At 35.8% G+C, this 26,005-nt stretch overlaps 1 protein-coding gene across 8 annotated transcripts in view; it reads left to right on the top strand.

The window, feature by feature from the left end:
- Positions 1-19,835, top strand: part of LOC110449682 (mitochondria-eating protein-like) — a 29,916-nt gene extending 10,081 nt beyond the window's left edge. The window contains exons 1-12 of one of the 8 annotated variants that reach the window (XM_021496705.1): positions 642-678; positions 3,041-3,275; positions 4,341-4,436; positions 8,688-8,933; positions 10,600-10,731; positions 11,364-11,378; positions 12,670-12,883; positions 13,341-13,499; positions 15,564-15,739; positions 16,107-16,233; positions 16,848-16,986; positions 18,687-19,835. In XM_021496705.1, the coding sequence (XP_021352380.1) occupies positions 3,046-3,275; positions 4,341-4,436; positions 8,688-8,933; positions 10,600-10,731; positions 11,364-11,378; positions 12,670-12,883; positions 13,341-13,499; positions 15,564-15,739; positions 16,107-16,233; positions 16,848-16,986; positions 18,687-18,700 (1,548 nt within the window). In that variant the 5' untranslated portion in view covers positions 642-678; positions 3,041-3,045 and the 3' untranslated portion in view covers positions 18,701-19,835. Of the gene's footprint in view, positions 1-641; positions 679-3,040; positions 3,276-4,340; positions 4,437-4,511; positions 4,608-8,687; positions 8,934-10,599; positions 10,732-11,363; positions 11,379-12,669; positions 12,884-13,340; positions 13,500-15,563; positions 15,740-16,106; positions 16,234-16,847 lie in introns of those variants that run through there. The other 7 variants (XM_021496700.1, XM_021496699.1, XM_021496707.1 and 4 more) reach the window with 7 other exon arrangements.
- The last annotated feature ends 6,170 nt before the right edge of the window (positions 19,836-26,005 follow it).

Genomic DNA, 26,005 nt, shown 5'->3' with positions numbered 1-26,005 from the left:
AGGCTGGTATGTCTATATGTGTGATACTCTCTAACATGTCCTCAGTGTCACTGCCGAGGCTGGTATGTCTATATGTGTGATACTCTCTAACATGTCCTCAGTGTCACTGCCGAGGCTGGTATGTCTATATGTGTGATACTCTCTAACATGTCCTCAGTGTCACTGCCGAGGCTGGTATGTCTATATGTGTGATACTCTCTAACATGTCCTCAGTGTCACTGCCGAGGCTGGTATGTCTATATGTGTGATACTCTCTAACATGTCCTCAGTGTCACTGCCGAGGCTGGTATGTCTATATGTGTGATACTCTCTAACATGTCCTCAGTGTCACTGCCGAGGCTGGTATGTCTATATGTGTGATACTCTCTAACATGTCCTCAGTGTCACTGCCGAGGCTGGTATGTCTATATGTGTGATACTCTCTAACATGTCCTCAGTGTCACTGCCGAGGCTGGTATGTCTATATGGGTGGTACTCTCTAACATGTCCTCAGTGTCACTGCAGAGGCTGGTATGTCTATATGTGTGATAGTCTCTAACATGTCCTCAGTGTCACTGCCGTGAATGGTATGTCTATATGTGTGGTACTCTCTAACATGTCCTCAGTGTCACTGCCGTGGCTGGTACGTCTATATGTGTGGTAGTCTCTAACACGTCCTCAGTGTCACTGCCGAGGCTGGTATGTCTATATGTGTGATAGTCTCTAACACGTCCTCAGTGTCACTGCCGTGGCTGGTACGTCTGTATGTGTGATACTCTCTAACATGTCCTCAGTGTCACTGCCGTGGCTGGTACGTCTATATGTGTGATAGTCTCTTAACACATGTCCTCCTACCTCTGCTCCCAGAACATCTAGTGTGTGTAGGGTAGAGGTATTCCTAGGACGACAGCAGTCATGTTGGATACAGTGAAGAATTTCACTGTCTTTAAGATTTCTACACATTTTAGTTATTACATGACATTAAAAATGGAATGATGTCTTAATCAGCTGACAAAACATTATAGAATGGAGAGTACCATAGACATCCAGCTTTTCAAATAAAGTTTAGTTTCTACCTCAGTTTATAAGATAATTTAAAGGAGAGAAAAAAACGAGTCAATCGATCATTAATTTATGTAGATGTGCAGAAGGTAAGATAGTCTACACTCAAGTAAAATGATAGTCTACACTCAAGTAAAATGATAGTCTACACTCAAGTAAAATGATAGTCTACACTCAAGTAAAATGATAGTCTACACTCAAGTAAAATTTCCTTATCGTTCACATTTATGTATGTTAGACTTTAGTTGTCATACTGTAAAAGGTAACTAATGGAAGTAAACTAAAATAACCAGCAGTAATAGGAACACCTTTTAAGTGCCATGTGTGTTGTTGCCGCATACTAACACTTGGTGGTAGTTATCTCCCCTTGTCTTTATATTCACTGTGCATGTATTTATCTGCATCGGATTGCAATATAGAGAATCATAGCTGAGTGATAAACCAAAGGAATTCCTCAGATTTACTTTTGCAGTGTGACAAAACTGTTTGTTCAACTTATTATCAATATGGGGGAATAAGGGGAGAAATCAGTATTGTCCCTGTCAGTAGGTCAGGAGACAGATCTGTGTATCTTAACTACAGGGAAATGATTTTTGATGAGATTTCTGTCTTCTAGATAGAACAGTAAATATAAAAACTTCAATGATTTAGGTCCTGAAATGACCTCCATTTTACATTAACAAAAGGTCTTTGTAATGTTCCTGTAGTAACTAACAATGGAACATGTTAAAAGTTTACAAGACAAAGATCATGTTGACAAACAAGGAAATATAAGCTATTTTTTTTGGTTTATTATATACTGATTTTGTGAATGCAATGTGAAACACAAAATTGTTTAAATATTTTCTTTACAAATGTGGAATACAGCCTTTAGTGTGCTATCACAGCACGCAGAGATCCTACACAATAGTGGTAAATACTGGTAACACCGTTACACTCATCCAGAACAATCAATACTCTAATGGAATCTACAATTGACAATAACTAATTCATGCTAAAGGTCACCCAAATCACCGTTTCGGAACGGAGCAAATAAAATGAGGCAATTGAATTTACAGTTTGATGTTAACTATAGTACATTGTGTGTATCAGTGTACAATATGGGGTGTGTATTCTACTTACATGATCTGGTTCACTGGGCTATGAACTCCAACTTATCAATCCAAACAGAGTTAGACACTGAAGCTTGTCTTACAGATACACTCCTTCTCCATAAATCTACTGATCTTGTTAGTTCTTTTAAGACTTTAATTATTGTGTGCTAATTTTGTTGCATTGTATATGAAGTACTGACATCAAATGAAATGAAGTGTTTATCTTTATTTAAGCTGCAAATTGAGTACAAGTGTCAAACTTTATTTCATAGCTCAATTACACAATTGTCAAGTCTGGTTTTTTAGCATTGGCTTCACTATGCAAAACCTCAGTGCTAGCTGCAAGGAGAGACTTAACTTTATTTCACAGGTCACTTAGCTAAAACCTAAATTGATTTCATCACTTGATCCTAAGAAAGCTGAGAATTGTTATGCCTCCCACTTTCATGGAAAAGAAATTGAGGTCAATTACAATGTACACATCCTTTTCTAGCATATTATATGACTTCAATAGAGATGAAATATAATTCTGAAATATTATACCTGATACCTGCTACACAGGTGACAGTTGTCACAAACTAAAACAGTACCTTCTAACAGTGCATATATGTAATACAAAGCCGTAGCTTATTATGCAACTATCAATGTTGATGAGGTTTACATGTGACTAAATAAACTAGGTCAAATATTGGTTCACCAAGGCTGAAATGAAACAATTCTTGATCAGGTCTTTATTTGTTATGCTCAACCTGGTTAAATAACATAGAAATTAATAACATACAACGATGGATTTTTGATTTTCAAGATCTAATAAGTCAACATTTAGAGTTCGATGACAGCACAGGAATCATTTACTTGAATGTTCTAAGAAGTATGATCAGTGATCATATAAACGTTTGTTACAGGTGGTATGTACGGTGGGTCAGCCATCATTAAGTCCCGCCTCCTTCCCTTCCTCGGAGGTAACTTCTTCACCACTGGAGGAGCTATGACTGCCGATGCCAGTCTGTCTGTCCTCGCCGAGGCTGCTGGCAAAAATAGGGAGCTGGACGAGCTCCAGGATATGTACGAGAAATCATTACAGGACTTGGAAGGAGATCTAGATGATAAGAAGGCGGAGCTACAGGATGTCAAGGATGAGTGAGTGACATTTCTAGGAATGGATGACAAGGGGTTGACTTAGGTTTCATCACATCAGTGAAGAGTCTAAATGGTGACTGGGGAGTAAATTTCTGTGATTAAATGGTAACGGTTGACTTATGATTGGTACATCTGATAGCTTCACACATGATTTATATACTAGATAGGAGAATGGATGGGGCTCCACGTGTAAAGTTGTAAATGTAGTCATTACTTGCAGTAGAGAGGGTGAGGAAGGGGTGCAAGACAAAGGATTGAGCCAATGTTAGATAGGCTATAGTCAATAAATAGTTCTTAAATACAAAAAACGGACCTTTGAAGTTCATTGTGGGTGATCCCATGGACAGAGGCAAGGAGATAGTCATACACGGCAATTTTGGGAGTCACAATTGAGGAATTGTAAGCAAAACGTACAAGGTGGATAATCAGGGGATCTGTAAGCAAAACGTACAAGGTGGATTATCAGGGGATCTGTAAGCAAAACGTACAAGGTGGATAATCAGGGAGATCTGTAAGCAAAACGTACAAGGTGGATTATCAGGGAGATCTGTAAACAAAACATACAAGGTGGATTATCAGGGAGATCTGTAAGCAAAACGTACAAGGTGGATTATCAGGAGATCTGTAAGCTAACGTACAAGGTGGATTATCTGGGAGATCTGTAAGCAAAACGTACAAGGTGGATTATCAGGGGATCTGTAAGCTAACGTACAAGGTGGATTATCAGGGAGATCTGTAAGCAAAACGTACAAGGTGGATTATCTGGGAGATCTGTAAGCAAAACGTACAAGGTGGATTATCAGGGGATCTGTAAGCAAAACGTACAATGTGGATTATCAGGGGATCTGTAAGCAAAACATACAAGGTGGATTATCAGGGGATCTGTAAGCAAAATGTACAAGGTGGATTATCAGGGAGATATGTAAGCAAAATGTACAAGGTGGATTATCAGGGAGATCTGTAAGCAAAATGTACAAGGTGGATTATCAGGGGATCTGTAAGCAAAACGTACAAGGTGGATTATCAGGGAGATCTGTTCTTGACCTAATTATGCTGATTTTTCAGGCTTTTGGATGCAAAGAATGAGATTAATCGCAGTATGCGTTCTTCACAAAGTGACAAGATGTTCCTTGAAACAGAAGTACAGGAATTGAGGAGAAAGTAAGCACCTAATTGTATATATTTATTGTTGTCCTGTGTTAATTTGAATATTTGTTTCTCTCCTACTTTCAACAGGTTACAGGATGCTAAAGAGGAGCTCAACCGAACTCTGCGTACATCAACAAGTGATAAAATGTTAACAGAGGTCGAAACTAGAGAGCTAAGGCGGAAGTAAGACAAACATATGTAAATTGTTGTCATGGCAACTATACTTGTGGTGACGACAGTTTCTGGCTTCTCCATAGCTCCTAGATGTCTTGTTTCTAACCTAATCATGCAAACCTTTTCTTCAATTAACCAGGAAATGCTTTGTCGATTTTAGTTTCTGTCATCAAATATTGATGCTATATATATATTCTCAGAGATTCAACTCGCTGTTATGGGACATTTTAAATAGTATACTTTCAAGTCTAAGTTTCAACATTTGCTGATGTGATATTTAGGAATAGATTAGATTATTGATTTTGCAGTTAGCATGTTACATCAGATACCTCTTGCTGTTTATACGTAATCAACATATCAGCAATGAGTTAGCTAATATTTTATTTTACACACTGTAATCACACCGTTTTTATGTTAATGATTTTTTAAGTAATAGAAACAAACTGCGAAAGTATTTAAGGACTTGCAGTCTCCACATGAACATTTTCAAGCTTCTGAAAAATGTAGATTTTTTTATGATTCAAAGTGAAGGACTATTAAACTTATCGTACCTTGTGTAAATTGCCAACCTGGGCTAAGTCAGCACCCTGTCTCACGCCATTGCATCAGCACCCTATACCCTCACCGCACCAAGTTGTAGGCGTTGACTATTGTTGGCACCATCCATGTGGGTGTACTATAGCCTGACTGGTGTACTATAGCCTGACTGGTGTACTATAGCCTGACTGGTCTACTATAGCCTGACTGGTCTACTATAGCCTGACTGGTCTACCTCTCCTGTTTGCTTTCAATCTCTACTCTGTCCATAAGAGATTTCTATTTGCTATCACCATCGAGGACACTTGCTCTGCATGTAATGGTGAGATAAGTATTGTCTTGGAGGATTTCTTGTTTCTGAGGAAGATGGTTGTAGCTATAGGAGTGTTATACAGTCACTTGTACTGGTGTTATATGAGGACACTATCATTATGTACTTCCAACTTCATATAGACCTTGGTAATATCCTTTGTGTTCACTATAGGAGGGGTAGTGGTACATTAGAATCTACTGCATTGACGTGTAGGTCAGACAGATCTTCTCTGCAGATTTCAAGTGCACTATTATACATGTAGATAAAAGGGATTTTTCTCTGTAGTTTTGAAGAATTTTTTATACCGGTAGTTTTTTATATGGGAACATCCTTATTACAGAAAATGAAAGCAATCCAAGTACATTTATTAAACAAAAAACCAGATCAAGAAATTGGAATTTTCCTTAATAAATGTGGGACTCATCACCGTCATTTATAATTTTTAGTCCACTTTTTACTTCTGCTATAACTGCTGTTATTTTGTTCTGGATTAAGGAGCTCCCAGCCTATATCATATCAGTCTGATCGGGTAGTACCTTTCTAGTCTTTAGTCATGTATTTACATAAAATAATCTCACTTTATTCTAGTTTATAGTTATGTACATGTATTCATTTTTTTAATAATAAAGAGATAGAAAATTATACTTTATAACTCAAGTATTTTTGGGTCACACTGACTTAGAGATAAAAATATTCAAATGCCATATTTGATAAGGATAGACTATTTCTTAATTGATGAGACATGTGTTTCCTTGTAATGATACTGTGTATGTGTCGAGTTGTATTAAGTGGGGAGTGGTTTTAATGTAACCGTCTTGTACTTCAATGTTGTCAGTTTAAAGTCTTTCTAAGCAGTTTTTGATTTAAAAATGATTTCGTTTTAAATATTACTGACAGATCATCAAGAGCTAAATTCATGCATGTGGCTTTGTATTTGCTAAAATGGTTTAAGATTGAGAGTTGTTTGTTTTAATTGAAATGTGTTTGATATTTGTTATATTGGATATATGTATGAATAATTTGCTATTGGATATAATGGCTGTGTCAAAATTTCGGGTATAAAAAGATGAAAATTATGCTTGAATATATGAATAATTCATAGTTGTTTAATTCTTTATTAATATACATGTATAGTGTTATCTAATTTTGACATTAGCCTCGCAATATATATAATACATTGTACTTTGTTTTTTATTCATGAAAATTGAATTTGCATTATATATCATGAAGTTATTGTTGAATGTATATATTTATATGTATGCATGTTTTTATCCCACTGATCAGAAGAATAACACAAAGTCTACAATAAATCCTAAATGCTTGTTTTACCAGTGATAAGGACCTAGGACAATGGCAACAGTTGGTAAGTGGTGTAGAAAGGTTCATATAGCACGACCAGTTTAACCAGCAACATCAGCTCAACTACTCCACTGGCTGTGCTGTATGGACCTTTCTACATTTCATACTTACCAACCTGAAGAAATGTCTCGAAACAGTTGATAAGCTTGACAGCCATCTTGAAATTGTATTTTAACTCATTGCAATGAATACAGCCTGTATGAATCCACAATAAACAGGATTGAGATGCTGTAAGTGCTGGTGCTATGTGGTAACCAGTTTATACTGACACAGGTAATCTCCGGGTAATTCTGGTGATCCCTGGTATTACCTGTAGTTGTCATCCTTAACAGGTCTCCATTATCACTGGTACAATACAGTATAAATATAACTGATCCTAGCCATCTGCTCTGGTGCTACCAGCGTTGCTCACTGCATCAGCACATCATACACCACATACCATACACAGTCACCTAACCACGGTCACAGCAGATCTGGCACCTGTGATGAGTATAATTTGGTTGTCAAATTGATAGCTAAGATTTTAACTATTGTCAAAGAAATCAGAGCTTTGTAATTCCAGCTTTCATATATATGTTTTTTTTAATTGATTTGCATTCATTCGCATTTAAATTTTCTGTCTCAAATATCAGAACAGAGGAAGACATTTTGTGTGCTGGGGTCATGTCAGAGCTGTTCGTTAACATGTTCAAGCATGCAAGATAACTGGTCTTTTTTACAGGGTGATTGTTTGTAGTGCAGGTTTCCAGTGTTAAGCTCCGACATGAACCAGTCACGTAGATGTGGTGGTACTGTTTGGGAATCTCATCACAGCGGCCAGTCACTGGGCTTTAATAGAGACTAGAGCACTCACTTCTCAAGGATAATTAGTGGCACATTGTTATAGAGCTTGTACTGTAGGCTGGCATTCACAGACACAACTAATATTTAAATAGATGAAGAGTATATAGTGTGTACTGGAGCGTGGTAATCTGTGATAATCACCAGTTTACTATATAGTGTGTACTGGAGCGTGGTAATCTGTGATAATCACCGATTTGCTATATAGTATTTCAGGCTTGGACACAATGCCAATATTCCACTATTGTTACAAATATTTTATACCACACAAATATTTGTATGAAAAGCTTCAGTAAATCAGCATGTTCTTATAATAATCTTCTACAAGAGAAAAATTGCATACGTAATCAGATTTCACAGGGACAACGGCACACATATGCAATAATAATTCTGGCAGTCCTTTTTGTTAATTACCTGGTCAAAAGTCAATCTTCTTGATTAGTACCTATTGTAGGTGTATTTTTATATGTGGAGTTGTGTTGTAACAGCAGAGTATTTCCTACAGGTACTGGTGTAGTGTTATTGTACAGATCATGTAGTGATTGTCTGGTATCAATACCCAACATATACAATATCTGGTATAGACCTGCCTTACCCAGCTGTCCAGTCCATGTGTCCATTTCAGTCTCACTACCAGTGTCACTACCAGTGATCTGCTGTAGTTATAATCAAAACTTTACATTATCTGAATGAACTGTGCAGATTCAAAAGCCAACAGAAGCTTACAATCATGCTTACCTTTTAAACTAATTCCATTATTACTGAGTATATTTACCAATGCACCTGTTAATTAAAAAAAAAGTATAAAAATATCTTCATATCGTGATAAAAGAGATTTTTAAAAAGTTGTACATGAATATGAAAAAAGAAATGTAGGAACACACTATTGGTATGATCAGAGATCATTGGAATGTTTGATTCGGATGCTGCCACTACATTATGTATGAGAAGTGGTAGAGGACAGGTACCAATGTTCCCAGTCATATCACTCATACCAGCTGTCATCTTACCATCATTGTGTGTTTTCATGTTTGTTTTAGACTCGCAATAGCTGAGGATGAGGTGCGCACATTAAGATCCAAAGCAGGATTGCTAACTGATTACGAAACCCAAGTGCGCCGCTTGCGTGATGATATCGCATTGCTTACCTCTAGGAGAGATTCTCTGTACCGCTCTTCCTCCTCCATGTCATTGCCCCTAAAGGATGACTCTTATGTGTCATCTCATTCGCAATTAAAAGATGACCCACCTAAAAAGAGAGATTCTTTTAAAGACAATAAGTCGGGGTAAGACAGGTAGTCGGTCGTGACCACAGCTGTGTTTTACGTGGTCAAGAGCTTTTGTAGCAAGCTTCAGTGTGATCTAGATGATACTTTTTTATGGTTCAAGTTCTTGTGTTTCAATGTAAAGCAAAACAGATCGTAAGATATCCTACTAGAATATATTTTTTTCGCTTATAAATTTTCTTCAAGACAAAGTTGGCGATTTATGAAAGCCCCAGTAGTTGCCCAGTATTATTGAGAACAATTGTAACACTGGGCAGGGTTTTGATTCAAAAGTTGCAAAATATTTGGCAAACATTTTTTTGTTATTGTTATGCAAGAACTTTGACTGTGTTTACATGTTAAAACTGCACTTATCATTAGCTGCTAGTCCATTGTGTGAATGTTGATTGTCGTACTCACCCTAATCAGCAACACACTCATCCCAGAGGCCCTAATCATCCTCTACATCATCACACTAATCCTCTACATCATCGTACTCATCCCTAAGGGCTCCTGTGTCAGACTAACATCCTGTCATATAGCGTACCCAAACCTGTACCCATCATATTTATTTTACAGCGTGTTTTGTCGGCCGTTTTGCCTCGGGAGAAGGGAGCTTTTTGTGTCTAACTTGTTCTCTGTGTACACCTAAACCCATTCTTGTTGAAATATAAGCAGGTGTTAGTGTGTATTAAAAATGTTTTTAATGTGTGTCATGATCAGCTTAATCATTTCTAAAGGAATATTTTGCTTTATATTGAAACTTTTAGGGCATTAAAGAGTGTGTTTTTACATAGATGTTACGTTGTCTAAACGGAAATTTTATCTTGGATTATTTGGGTGCTGGTTTTGCATTTTTTTTCTTCTTTTAATTGTTCACTGATGGTGTTGATACTTTGAAGGAAATTATTTTGTTGTGAAATTTTATTGAAAGAAACTATTGAAAGAAATACAATTTTCAGTATTGAAAGAAATACATTTTCAGGATTTACTATAGACTGAACTGAATTAAATTTCAAAGGAAAAACATGTCAATTTGTAATATTTTGTTACACATGTACTTGTACTTTGATAACATCATTTTGAAAATGAGAGTTTTAGGTTGTAGATATTAACTGTCATATCACTGGCAACATTTTTAAATTCAGTTTTACCTTGCCTCACATTAAATAGAAAGAAATGTGATTATCTCCCTTGATTTTTCATTGTAGAGAAGTAAATGATGATATCGTGCCAAGGTTAACTAGCTGGTAATGAGAGGAGAACCTACTAAAACCTTGTCACTGATCTCGTCCACTCATGTTTTGGTTTGGTTTACAGTGGCTTGATCTTATGTTAATGCATATTAAACCAAAATAAAATTTAAGTCTGAAAATAAGTTTCATACTGCAATTAAATAATAAAAATATGCCCTGCATGGAACAGGTGACACTTTCTCATTGTTAAGCTTTTGAATGTTTGACTTGTTTTAAAGTAAATATTCTTTGTGTAAAATCTTCTTTGTTTTGCTTTCTGGCATCACTGGATAAATGAGGAACTAATGCATGGCATATTAATGTGCTTTTTGTTATTTGAAATTGGAGACATTTGCTTATGGCGATACAAGAATGGGTTGGATGATGACAGAGAGGTGTGTATCCCCTGTTTCTATGTGACCCTGGACGATATCCATCCTTGTTTTCTTTAGGCTGGCCGACTCCCAGGACGAAATTGTCAAGTTACGAGCTAGATCTGGTCTTGTTGATGATTATCAGCGGGAGTTAAGGAATCTTAGGGACGAGCTCTCTATTGTCAGTTCCAAAAAGAGCTATCTTGATAGGTAAGCCTTATATCTGAAGGTGATGGAAAACGAAAACCTACAAATATCATTTAAATTGATCACGTTGAATCCCTTTCACTAGATGCTTTTGGTACTTTTCAGAACCACTTTTGATCACAGATTAATGATGTGAAGTTAATTTTTCCATTTTCATCACAGTTTGAATCTTTTAAGCACTGTGTTTTGTGTAAACTTTATTTGATGGATGTAGTATTGTTTTATTTAGTTCTCAGTTAGTGAAAAAAGAAATAATTTGTCAAATCTTAACCCAATTATCCATTCCAACTTATCCAAACAAATGAAAACTAAATTGCTGGCTCAATGTTTCCAACACTAGATGTCTGCCTCAGTCTGAGTTTCTAGGTTAAGTATATGGGAAACTTAAAGCTGAGCTTGAGGCAGACAAAATGGTATTGATATTGATGCCGGATTGCTTGAATGTTTACATTTGTGTGGATGAGATGTTAAGGCCTATAGAGATAAACCAGTAAATACATCGGTACCATGACCTGTTGATTCTGAGTTAATGATTACCGTAAGACACTTTGTCCTCATCATCATCACAGGTAGTGTGACATTAGCTAACATGTGGAAAGCTTACTGATATCATTCATTTTTGATTTTATTAAAAGCCCTAAACGATCCAGGTAAGACATTTTTAAATGCTTTGAAATTCCATACTAGTTAGTGGGCGCCAACATCAGTACAGTTTTCCTCCTGAAGTTGATGTGGTCCTTAATCTCTATTGACTGAAGTTGATGTGGTCCTTAATCTCTATTGACTGAAGTTGCTTTTAAAACATGTCCTTATGTGAAGAAGAGCTTCCAGTTTCATGAACATTCCTTAAATTAAGGATTTTCCTTAACTTTGATTAATCCTTAACTTCAATAATGGTTTCCCCATGGAAAAACGAAAGGAATTTCCTTCATTTATAGGAGTGTTTAGGAAAGTGAGGCTTTTCTGTTTGTGAAAAAAACACCAACATTTAAGATTAATTATCATAAAGAAAAACACTTGTTTTTATACTTTTTTTTGTCGCCATTTTGAATCATGTAGTTGTACTCGAGTTGTAGAATATAGTAAGGATGGAAAATACACTTTTTGTGATTAAAGAGTGAAATCTTTTTCTTTCATAATAAAATACAATTTGTTTCCTTGCCCTCAGTCAAATACAAGTTATTGGCAAAAATTCGTATTTAGATGATGTGTTAATGTACATTCCTTTCAAGTACTTAACTTTTGTCAGCACTGGTGATTTGCTACATGATATGCAGAATGGTTAAAAGTTCTGAAATTCTGCATAAAAATGCTTGTGGTGAATGAATTTCTGCTGTAACTAGGGTATAGTGTAAGTTACTAGGGTATAGTGTAAGTTACTAGGGTATAGTGTAAGTTACTAGGGTATAGTGTAAGTTACTAGGGTAAAGTGTAAGTTAGCCAGGGGACTGTTATGGTCGTGTTAATTGTTACGTCAGAGTAGCTGATCACGCTCATCCAAACTTAACTCCCTCAGCATGCACTAACACTGATCTCTTTGTCCGTGATTTAACAGGAAATCAAATTTACAAACATAAACATGAAATAACAATACATTTATTGTAATTTAATAAATTCTTCACCTAGATGTATTTGCATGATATCACTTAATTTGAATATTTGACACATAATTTACTCGTAAAAATTGTCAGTTTTCTTTTTAATGGTACACAAAGTCAATTAAATATATATGTATTCTGTATTAACTAAATAAAGTAATGAAATCTGGAACTGGGTGTGTATCAATTGAAAGATAATATTTCATGCATATATTTTTCTTATAAAATTAAATATGTTAATTACATGAAATTGGAGAAGACAATTTAATAATGAAAAGTATTGAAACGGTCATTACAATTTAGTAAAAGATGGTTGCCTAAACCCTGCTGTATCTGTCCCCAGCGACATTTATGGATCTCTGTCCTCCTACCGTTACACCCCCCGTATCGGGTCACCCTGCTCTCCTGACGACCCCGTCCTGAGAGTGCGTCAGCAGAACTTGGTCTCGCGCTGGAATGACATGTACAACCAGGACCGACTCGATGCCATGGACACTCTGCGCCGGTTCTCTGATGACCATGAGAACAACCAGCGCATCATCTTCCTTGCTGTACAGGTTTGTATCACACTTTAAAACATCCTGCTTTTTCAGTTATTACTCCGGTATTTACTGCTCAGCATATTATTTTCCATGTGATACTTTTTTTATGCTATCGAAAAAAATCTGTGAGATTGTGTACAAAAAATTGTTCGAGTTTTAGCAGAATACATAACTTGTAATTAAATTTACTGCAGTCTTTACATTCATCTCTTAAAGTAATTGTGATATTAGAAGACATAATGGTCAATGGATTCTAGCATTTGTTCACATTAGTTCTTTGAAAAAATAAATAGTTTGTTAAAATACAGAAATCCATGGATATTGTCGGTATAGTACCTTCAACACTTGGAATGATATAAGAGATTAAATGGAAACATATTTTTACATTGAGTTTGAATTTAGATTTAAGTCCTGTTTTCAATTACTATTTGACTGATATGAGAATATACCTTTGGTTCCATCCATACTGTAGGAATCACACAGTGTAGCCAAGCTGGCATTCCGTCAGTTCAAGATGAAGGTGCGTGCTAACCTGGCAGCCACACACATTGGACCAGAGACACTGGAGGAGGCTGTACAGGACTACATTAACAGGAACACTGACCTCTACGACCTCCCAGGAATGGTGTCGGTGAGTAAACAGGACACATAACATCACCAAACCTGTCAGGAGATCATGTCAGAAGTCTTCAGTCTGTTGTTTCAAGCTATGTCAGTCCAACAGTGGTTGTTGGCAACACTGTAACAGAGATTATTTTGTAATGAAGTAGGTAATGTTTAATTAAATGATCATGTCAGAAGTCTTCAGTCTGTTGTTTCATGCTATGTCAGTCCAACAGTGGTTGTTGGAGACACTGTAACTGAGATTATTTTGTAATGAAGTAGGTAATGTTTAATTAAATGATCATGTCAGAAGTCTTCAGTCTGTTGTTTCATGCTATGTCAGATCTACAGTGGTTGTTGGAGAAACTGTAACAGAGATTATTTAAGTCTTCAGTCTGTTGTTTCACGCTATGTCAGTCCTACAGTGGTTGTTGGAGACACTGTAACAGAGATTATTTAAGTCTTCAGTCTGATGTTTCATGCTATGTCAGATCTACAGTGGTTGTTGGAGAAACTGTAACAGAGATTATTTAAGTCTTCGGTCTGTTGTTTCATGCTATGTCAGATCTACAGTGGTTGTCGGAGACACTGTAACAGAGATTATTTAAGTCTTCAGTCTGATGTTTCATGCTATGTCAGATCTACAGTGGTTGTTGGAGACACTGTAACAGATTATTTAAGTCTTCAGTCTGTTGTTTCATGCTATGTCAGTCCTACAGTGGTTGTTGGAGACACTGTAACAGAGATTATTTTGTAATGAAGTAGGTAATGCTTTATTAAATGAGACCTTGGTCATGAAGGGTTTGGTGATGTTATTTTCTTTCGTAATTGTTACTATATTTTGATTCATATGAGAAAAGTTTAGGAACCAATAATGTATATATATTCTTTAAAGTTGGTTTGCAGTGGAATGCTTTTGCTGTGGGTTTTTTCATCAGTAGAAGTAAGATTGATTGATTGTTTGAATTTCATGTACATGTAATATTTAGCAAATATCAACTTTATCATAGACAATTGTGTGTTACTTTGTATGTAATGTCTGTGCATTACTTTGTATGTAATGTCTGTGCATTACTTTGTATGTAATGTCTGTGCATTACTTTGTATGTAATGTCTGTGCATTACTTTGTATATAATGTCTGCATTACTTTGTATGTAATGTCTGTGCAATACTTTGTATGTGATGTCTGTGCATTACTTTGTATGTAATGTCTGTGCATTACTTTGTATGTAATGTCTGCATTACTTTGTATGTTATGTCTGTGCATTACTTTGTATGTAATGTCTGTGCATTACTTTGTATGTAATGTTTGTGCAATTCTTTGTATGTAATGTTTGTGAATTACTTTGTATGTAATGTCTGTGCATTACTTTGTATGTAATGTCTGTGCATTACTTTGTATGTAATGTTTGTGCATTACTTTGTATGTAATGTCTGTGCAATACTTTGTATGTAATTTCTGCAATACTTCGTATTTGTTGGTAGTGTACTACTTTGTATTTGTTGTCTGCATTGCTTTGTATTTGTTGGTACATTGTAGTGTATTACATTGTATTTGTTGGTAGTGTGTTACTTTGTATTTGTTGGTGGTGTATTACATTGTATTTGTTGGTAGTGTATTACATTGTTTTTGTTGGTAGTGTATTATGCTATATTTGTTGGTAGTGTGTTACTTTGTATTTGTTGGTAGTGTGTTACTTTGTATTTGTTGGTGGTGTTTTACATTGTATTTGTTGGTAGTGTATTACATTGTATTTGTTGGTAGTGTATTACTTTGTATTTGTTGGTAGTGTATTACATTGTATTTGTTTGTAGTGTATTATTTTTGTATTTGTTGTTAGTGTATTACTTTGTATTTGTTGGTAGTGTAATACATTGTATTTGTTGGACGGTGCAGTTATTAAGGTGTTGTCAGTGTTGAACCATGCGGTATGATTTGCTGATGTCTCTTGCTGAGACTGGTGTATGACAGGTTTGGTAGATGCTGATTGCTGTGGCTTTGCTAGCTGGCTTCTTACTAATGAAATCAGCCACCACACAAGAGTCATATAATTTATCTTGCACCTCGTAAATCAGTTTGCCAATTCACAGGACGTGATCCGAGGACTGAACCGTAGCCCCAAGATCTTCCTGCCACCCGACTGTAGCTTCGCCATCGTTCAGCCATTTATCAGGGAAAGCTGCAAGCTGGCCTGGCAGATGAATGCCCTAGCTATCCCGATGGACATTGCTGTAGCTACGGATGCTGAGTTGTTTGACAACAACAAGTAAGGTCTTTCATTTCACACTTGTTTGAATGCTAGTTTGGACGCAAGGGTGTATAAATTTGTGAAAGAAATTCTAGGTTAAAAAGAGATTGCTTAAATTATTGAATCATACTAAAACAATGTTCAAAACCAAATTAACTCAATGTTTCTTACAATTCAAATTGTGTTCCTTTGTTTGTTTGTTTGTTTGATTTTGTTTAACGTCCTATTAACAGCTAAGGTCATTTAAGGACGGCCTTCTTATAATAGTTTATGTCTTTAAAGCATTGCTAAGATAAAATTGAATTATTTATTTTGAGATTTAAACTTTCAAATTCAGGGCTTGATTTTTTAATGGACTGCTGTAAAATTGTTTTATGTCCCACAGATACCGAAGGACTTATGACTCTGAGTATACAGCACCTCTTGTGAACCATCATGTGTGGGCGGCCCTCATGCAGGGAGCCAAGGTGGTGATGAAGGGTGAGGCCACCACTCGCCGTGGCGCCTCTCTGGTAAGTTGTCTGCCCTTGTTTCTTCTGACTGGGCTGTGTTCAGTAGGAAATATTTTGGAACAATTCAAAGTATTGGTTATAGCTTATTTTGAAATAAATAGAAAGTTTACTCTGTAAGTTTAATGATATTTCCATTATGTTTACATACTGTCTTGCCTTATAAGAAAACATGTTCTTAATTTTTAATCAGGTTTTATTTATTTTTCATAAGATTTCCAAAACATTTTCCTCACTAAATGCACTCCATTGGTCCCCTCTGACTTTCTGGATAAGTTGTCTCCCCTTAGTAGATGCATGCCGTGGTGATAGCTTCAATGGTAGAACCATTGCTTATTTTGTTGTGATGTTAGTTGTCGTGAATTTGTTTTTCAACCAATTATTTTGGCACAAAGAACATATTCTCATCATTATACTGTTTGTTAATTCTATCATATATGTTGTTCAAACACAGTTTTATTTGATTCTGTACTTTATAATTAATTTACATCACTTCCAAGTTTTATTTGATTCTGTTCTATATAATTAATTTTACATCACTTCCCAGTTTTATCTATTTGACACATTTTTGTCACGTCCCCCTCACATTGACACGGTGGGTTTGTGTTGCATTTCAGGGCATGTCCAGGAGGAGTAGGAGCCCCACTCGGTCCCGTTCCATCAGCCCAAGCCCACGCCCTCGCTCTCGCTCCCGATCTCTGAGCCCCACACGTCGCAGTCGCTCACCCAGCCCACGCCGAAGCACATACAGCTCAGGTCTGTGGTAACGACAGCCACCTGTCAGCCAGTCTTGTCTCCAGGCTCCAACCTACATATTCTACCTTATCATCTAAAGACTGTCTGTCTCTAAAACGCTTTGGTCGCACCTGGCGATCCTTACACAGCTAACCCTGTTGACTGAACATAACTTGGTGATGGATCCAAACCAGAAAACCTGTATATTTATCCTAGAAATAATGGGCTATAACTTGTAAACCTGTGTTATTGGGCTTAGTGTATATATTGTATGATTAATGTGTGAGTATGTATCCTGTCCAGGTAGCTATATATATAGCTGTGTAGTCTGTTATCATTGTAAACGGTTAATGACTGGATGGTAGTAGTAGATCAGTACTATTTGTAACTTATTTATTTTTGTTATCAGCTCCAAAGTGGAAAGGTCATTTTATGCAAGAAAAAATATAAACCAATGTTTATTTTGTTGTGATGTTGGTTATCGTGAATTTGTTTTTTTACAACAGTTGTTTTGGCACTAAGAAAACACTCTCATCAATTATTAATGGAGAAATATTGTTAAACATGTTTTAATTTTCATGCTAATAAATAAATTGATGAAGAGTCCAAAATCAATAGAAGTAATGAAGTGAGGTTGGGTGTACAACATTGTCTACTGGTGTGAAATCTTGCAGTAAATGACCTCTGCACATTAAGCTGACTGTATTTTAGTTTATATAAAAGTTTGAAGGTTTTTAACTCACAATCTCACATTTGTAGATGTTTTTACTGTGTGAACTTTCTTGATTATTAATAAAGTGTACTGGTTCTCTATCAGTAAGCTTAAACTTATAATTTTCTTTCTTGGGTTATATATTATATATATAAACAATCGGGGGAGCTGTCACTCCGTCCCATTGGAGATGTCACCCCAGTAACACCCAGGGGAGCAAGTAACAGATGTTCGCACCACGATCACAGGTTGCGGAAACGTCTGATTTTACATTTCTCAACAAAATGTATTTAATCATCTGTGTGCTTTCCTGCGTGCTTACTCTTGTTTTAATTATACTTCTCTTCTATTGTTGATTTATTTAATTTGACCTGACCAGGGTCATGCTGTCCAAGCGACTGTGATATATATATTTTGTTTGTCCTTGATTGTACGATCATTAATGTTTCTTCCTCTCACTTCTCTGTGTATCGTTCCTGCCCAGTAGAGCTCATCCTGGCCTCAGTATATATGAGGTTTTCCTCTAACTTCTCTGTGTATCGTTACTGCCCGGTAGAGCACATCCTGGCCTCGGTATATATGAGGTCTTCCCCTCCTTCTCTGTGTATCGTTACTGCCCGGTAGAGCACATCCTGGCCTCAGTATATATGAGGTCTTCCTCTCACTTCTCTGTGTATCGTTCCTGCCCAGTAGAGCACATTCTTGCCTCGGTATATATGTGAGGTTTCAATCAGGACATCAGAAATTTGTTGATGTATTTGTGTGGAATCGTTCATGGATGGATATGTGAGTACTAATACAAATTTGAATAACTTATAAGGATTATGAATATTAAAAAAGTGCTATGATAAAGATATAGTATATCAAAGTGACCGTTGAGACAAAGATTTAAGATCCATTTCTTTGACCATTTTTGTATGTTTGGCGTGATTGTCCAGTGGTTACTTGTATGAGCTGCTGTAAAGGATGCGTGACAGTGTTACCATTGATGTTTCGACTCTTGTTTCAGACCCGGTATATTAAACGCTGGTAGTTGATGGAGGACATGTAAAATTGTTGATCATGAACTTTATAACACCTCAGTGATGTCGGGAGTCGGCCGTTACCGGTCCAGTGAACACCAACCATTCATATCAACCATCCCAACATTCCATACAGCGTCATTAACAGTGTATATGACATCATTGATCGTTACAAAAGGATTGTTGATGGTGAATGTTTTATTTGTTTTAAATGATTATTTATCAATATTGTAGTGATTTTAACTCTGTCCTACTTGTTTAAACCCGTTTCTAACCCTTTCCTTACTTTGGACCGACGTACCCCGAAATGTTTGGCCTACCCTTGTTTCTACGCTGCTCTCCTTACTTTGACCTGGTATGTTAAAAACCCTGTCAACTTCCAAATTGTTGACAGGGCAGTGAAAATCTACATGAGGCCAAATTCATGTTGAAATTTGTGTCTATGGAAACCTTAATGAGTAAATTTTCTCAGAATCATTTGTCTAGTTTTTCATCATTGATTATCATCGAGCCAGTTTTTGTTATAGGGTTTGGGTGTTTTTTCCTCAGCCTTTGTGCTTCAGGGCCATGAAATCATGAGTAATCGTCTATATCTACATATCTGCTGTGACACTGGTGATAAGAGGACTGTTTTAATAGCTAATGAGAATATATTTCATACTCGTATTATTATAGATATATTTATTTTTTCAATGTTGAGTTTACATGTTGAAGTAGAAAATGCAGACATCATCTGTCCGTCCAACTCATTATTTTATTTCTTAATGTCTTAGTCATCATTCATTGTGATATATCAAATGGTATTTTTTGTAATATTAACAGGGATAAACCTATTTTAGGGAAATTATTATTATATGGTTTGTGTGTGATATTTTGTAGGTATTTTTAGATAAAAACAATGGGTTAATGAATTTGTCTGTGAACCACCTTGCGAGTGTCTGATATGACAAGGATCAAATATCTTTACAGATAGTACGATCTTAAACCTAACAGAAGAAAGAATTTATTTTCATCCCAAAGATAGAAGTTGTAATGCTGAAGGAGCACTGTGTTGACCATGTTAGATATATATTACCCATTGATACCACTGTATATTATTGTAGGTTTTATACAGTAATAAAATCTATTTACCATGATTTGTCTTCGTGTTATATCAATCTTACAAAGCACATTGTAACAACAATTTAAACATGCATACCATATTTCAGTACCTGCATAAATGACCTTGACCTTTTTGAAAAGTAAAAATAGTTGACCTCCACCCTGAATTGTTTACAGTTGTTAGTAGCTCCAGATGGCAATTACGACCTTTGACATCTAAAGGTGACCTTGATCAATGGTATGCGTATTGTTATCTTTATGTGTGTGTGGAGTCTAATCAATGATTTCGTTTGCACTCCAGAATTAATTATTTCTAAAATTAACAACAAATTTTATCATTTTACAATATGTACTTGATAAAGATAGACTGTTCACCTTAATTTAATTCATGTCATTTTTTTAAATGTCAAGGTCAGATAAGCCGATTCATCTGTAGTTTCAGCTTCTCAACTTCACTCTTTCTGATGTCATCTTCAACAAACCCGAATACTGTGTGAACTTGGTAAGATGGAGAAGCCTCTATTAGCCTGTCAGTGACTTCAGTAAACCTTTTTAAGGCCTGGACGAGAAATTATTAGAACCAGTACTAAAACAATATGTCATGAAGAATAAAACTGAAATATTTTAGAAATTACAAGCTGAAAAAACAACAACCATCAATTTTTGCATCCATACTTTATTTAAGATTTTAGTTAAACACCTATACAAAAAAGGTAGCTAACAGCTACTACAACAGATCTAGTCGCCAGGCAAAACTTAACATGTTTTACATTGGATTGTCACTCACATACAAGACATTTAGCACTAATGGCAAACAAGCAGCAAAATGTCACAGACAGATTCTTCAAGAGCTGTGTGTTATTTAGATTCAGTAGCTAGGGAGATATTTTGCACTGTGTAGAATTCTATAAAATGGCGGAAAATGAAACTGTTACATCTAAATATTGTATATTTTTTTTGAAAGATGACAGATACAGGAATTGTTATATTTTAACACACTTACTTTTAAGAACCACCAACCAGTTTCCTTGTTTTAGCCAAAAAATCTTCGGAAAATGAAATTGAGCTTATGTCATACTGACTAAATCCAATCCCTAGGGACTGAGGTTGTTTTGGTTTCAATGTTAGTACATAGTAAGTAGACCACAGAGGGAGTGTAACGCTTGGTGACAATGTTAGTACATAGTAGACCACAGAGGGAGTGTAACGCTTGGTGACAATGTTAGTACATAGTAGACCACAGAGGGAGTGTAACGCTTGGTGACAATGTTAGTACATAGTAGACCACAGAGGGAGTGTAACGCTTGGTGACAATGTTAGTACATAGTAGACCACAGAGGGAGTGTAACGCTTGGTGACAATGTTAGTACATAGTAGACCACAGAGGGAGTGTAACGCTTGGTGACAATGTTAGTACATAGTAGACCACAGAGGGAGTGTAACGCTTGGTGACAATGTTAGTACATAGTAGACCACAGAGGGAGTGTAACGCTTGGTGACAATGTTAGTACATATGAGCCCACAGAGGGAGGCAGTTTATCTCTTCATGAATATACCCCAATAGAGGGAGTTAGTTTATCTCTTAATGACAATGCATGGGACATAGCTCACATAGGAAGTGATTTTATCAATCGATAGCTTTTCATCCCAGCAAAGCAGGTTAATTATAAATAGTCTATATCTTATAGATTTCAAGAACAACTCAGGATTCATTAGAAGATCATTTAAAAAAATTGATGACTGAAGAACAGGCACAACGGCATTGTGCAGAGTGAACTACAAAACGAAAAGCAAATGTATTGGGTAACTAGTGGGGAACCAAGATTATAAATGTATTAGGTAACTAGTGGGGAACCAAGATTATAAATGTATTGGGTAAATAGTGCGGAACCAAGATTATAAATTTGTACAGTAAATGTTTAATCAATAATCAGTGGTCTGCCAGATAAAACTGTGATAACTGATGTTGAAAGCTCAATCTGTAAATATGTCAATGAAACACAATCCATATACATATGTAACAAGAAAAATAACATAACATGCTTAAAAACAGTGAGATCATTGTGAGTGATAATATCATTACCTGTGAAATGTGAGTAGATCCTGCAATATTATAAATTATATTAACAAAACCTGAAGACAAATATACATTAAAGTACATTGTGTATTCCACAAAAAGCATAATACTGATAACCTCTAGTACGTACAAGTAGAAATAAAAACTTTATCTACTCTCAGAAATAGTTAAATAGAATATCACATGCAGTGAGATGTGCTTTAAATTACATAAATACTTTATACATATTAATTGTAATTACAAATGTTCAGGAAGAAAAGTCATTGATTGATGGGTCTAAACTGTCCGGATTATAAGAAGTAACATTGATTGAAAGGTCTTAACTGTCCCAGTTAAAAGAGTAACATTGATTAATGGTGCTTTACACATTTGTTTCAGTTATAAGTTGATGTAACAGCAGTAACAAGTTAACCTGTATCATAAACATAGATAAATTAACAAGAGAACAATTTCACAAAGAAGGGAATATGTTTACATGACAGACCACGAGTTATTAAGGGAGATAACAAGTAGACAAGGGAGATAACAAATAGACAAGGGAGATAACAAGTAGACAAAGGAGATAACAAATAGACAAGGGAGATAACAAATAGACAACAGAGATAACAAATAGACAAGGGAGATAACAAGTAGACAAGGGTACAACAAGTAGACAACGGAGATAAAAAATAGACAAGGGAGATAACAAGAAGACATCGGAGATAACAAATAGACAAGGGAGATAACAAATAGACAAGGGAGATAACAAGTAGACATGGGAGATAACAAATAGACAAGGGAGATAACAAGTAGACAACGGAGATAACAAATAGACAAGGGAGATAACAAATAGACAAGGGGTACAACAAGTAGACAAGGGAGATAACAAATAGACAAGGGAGATAACAAGTAGACAAAGGAGATAAAAAATAGACAAGGGAGATAACAAGTAGACAACAGAGATAACAAATAGACAAGGGAGATAACAAGTAGACAACAGAGATAACAAATAGACAAGGGAGATAACAAGTAGACAAGGGTACAACAAGTAGACAACGGAGATAAAAAATAGACAAGGGAGATAACAAGTAGACAACGGAGATAACAAATAGACAACGGAGATAACAATAGACAAGGGAGATAACAAGTAGACAACGGAGATAACAAATAGACAAGGAAGATAACAAGTAGACAACGGAGATAACAAATAGACAAGGGGTAAAACAAGAAACAAATAGACAAGGGAGATAACAAGTAGACAGGAGATAACAAGTAGAAAAAGGAGATAACAAGTAGACAAAGGAGATAACAAACAGACAAGGGAGATAACAAGTAGACAAGGGGTAAAACAAGTAACAAATAGACAAGGGAGATAACAAGTAGACAGGAGATAACAAATAGACAAGGGAGATAACAAGTTGACAAGGGAGATAACAAGTAGACAAGGGAGATAACAAGTAGACAACGGAGATAACAAATAGACAAGGGAGATAACAAGTAGACAAGGGAGATAACAAGTAGACAAGGGAGATAACAAGTAGACAACGGAGATAACAAATAGACAAGTAGACAACGGAGATAACAAGTAGACAACGGAGATAAAAAATAGACAAGGGAGATAACAAGTTGACAAGGGAGATAACAAGTAGACAAAGGAGATAACAAGTAGACAAGGGAGATAACAAGTAGACACAGGAATTAAACAAGTCTTCTAGCTTTGATATTTAAAGTTAAACACCAGTGACAACAGTCTAGATTCAGAGACACATACCTGACATGGCTCGAAAAGGCATTATTTGGCGAGTTTAGTGCACACAAGAGCGCTACAGGCGTCTTCTTTCGACAACCAGAAGTTTACAAGCCAAACCAGTGAAGTGGGACGGGAACACCCCCTGACTTTTGACCCCATCTCAATCCACCATCACATATTAAAATTTACTAAAGCTATACATTTTTCTTAAGCTCAATATCTATAGAATTCATTCAATGTGAAATATGTCAACAATTACCCAGAATTACTCCAAAAACTGAACAAAGGAGAAACTATTTTACAAAGAAGATACCGATTTAAGGCACGCTTGTTGTTTCTGAAGCAGAACTGGACGTTTAACAAAGCAATAACAACACAGTTAAATATTTATCATCTTATTAATGATTGATCACAAAACAAGAGTTCCATATCATCACAGTCCTAATGTATTACAAAGTTGTATATTTAAAACTGTACACGTCAACAATAACTAGAAAACGCTTGTAATACACACATATATGCCCAAGCAGCTCTTGCTTTGATACAAACGGAGCTAAAAGAAATGTCTATCTATAGAAAAGGAGGTAAAAGTAATGTCTATCTATAGAAAAGGAGGTAAAAGTAATGTCTATCTATAGAAAAGGAGCTAAAAGTAATGTCTATCGATAGAAAAGGAGCTAAATGTAATGTCTATCTATAGAAAAGGAGCTAAAAGTAATGTCTGTCTATAGAGAAGGAGCTAAAAGTAATGTCTGTCTATAGAAAAGGAGCTAAATGTAATGTCTATCTATAGAAAAGGAGCTAAAAGTAATGTCTATCTATAGAAAAGGAGCTAAAAGTAATGTCTATCTATAGAAAAGGAGCTAAATGTAATGTCTGTCTATAGAAAAGGAGCGAAAAGTAATGTCTGTCTATAGAGAAGGAGCTAAAAGAAATGTCTGTCTATAGAGAAGGAGCTAAAAGTAATGTCTGTCTATAGAGACGGAGCTAAAAGTAATGTCTGTCTATAGAAAAGGAGCTAAAAGTAATGTCTGGCTATAGAAAAGGAGCTAAATGTAATGTCTATCTATAGAAAAGGAGCTAAAAGTAATGTCTATCTATAGAAAAGGAGCTAAATGTAATGTCTGTCTATAGACAAGAGGCCCAAGGGCCTTAGCGGTCACCTGAGTTATATCATAGATACTGGTAGCTTTATTTTATTGTTTAGATGTGNAAGGAGCTAAAAGTAATGTCTGTCTATAGAAAAGGAGCTAAAAGTAATGTCTATCTATAGAAAAGGAGCTAAAGGTAATGTCTATCTATAGAAAAGGAGCTAAAAGTAATGTTTGTCTATAGAAAAGGAGCTAAAAGTAATGTCTATCTATAGAAAAGGAGCTAAAAGTAATGTTTGTCTATAGAAAAGGAGCTAAAGGCAAAGTCAATATTCTATATAACTAAAGTCAGCGATGTGGAAGCTGTAAATCACAGTAACCTTCATTTAATGTACTAGTACTCCTCAAAACCTATCCAGAAATGTAGATAGATGGCTGCTGACTTCTAGTTTAAGAGTTACGGAGGAACTAAACTCAAAGACTTACTAAGTTATAAAGATAATCCAATAGAAAAGGTAAACATTTAAAATCACTATGGTCCAAAGGCATGAAGATGAGTTCCCACTGAACTTTGGTATATTTTATGCCTTCTCGACATGTATTTCTTGTTCTTATGCAGAAAACGATGATATATACCATCAATCTTGCTAAAATTTGGTACATTTTAAAACCCCAACCTGAGAGGCTTTCAGCTTACCACTAGCACATTGCTACATGGTTTGTTTGCATGGTATAGGACAGCCTATATAGATTATAGATAGGACAGCCTATATAGATAGGACAGCCTATATAGATCTTATTTCAAAACAAGAGTTGTCTTAGCATGTACTGTAAATACATACATCCACAGGTGCAGTAAATCATGATCAGCTATCACTGAACATGTTGACATAGAACACTGCAACATGGATTCTGTTATCCCCGCCAGGTGCCTGACTGAAATCCCCCGTGCATTTTATTTTTATTTTTAGTAACTTTGACCTTGACCTTAATAACTATCTAAACCATTATTGCATATCTACATATCACAGCATATCACTTAGTCAAAATTTAAAAATAACAAGAGGCCCATGGGCCTTAACGGTCACCTGAGTCTACAGTATTTATTTTTGTTGTTGAAATATGTACCAATTTGAGTAAAAAATAGTATAATGTTAACTTAACTTTGTCAGGACCATGAGCTGATCATTCCTAGACCAATTTTAAGTGAGATCGGCCTATTAGAACTTAGTAGCAAAATAGCGGCCATGGCAGCCAAATTGTATTTCTGATTGACCCGAAAAATAACAACACTTTGTCAGGACCATG

Source organism: Mizuhopecten yessoensis, unplaced genomic scaffold (genome assembly GCF_002113885.1).
Source record: "Mizuhopecten yessoensis strain PY_sf001 unplaced genomic scaffold, ASM211388v2 scaffold4783, whole genome shotgun sequence".
In the NCBI taxonomy this organism is placed as follows: Eukaryota; Metazoa; Mollusca; class Bivalvia; order Pectinida; family Pectinidae; genus Mizuhopecten; species Mizuhopecten yessoensis.
Note: the sequence above shows the minus strand (reverse complement) of the source record. Positions and strands in the feature narration are given on the sequence as shown.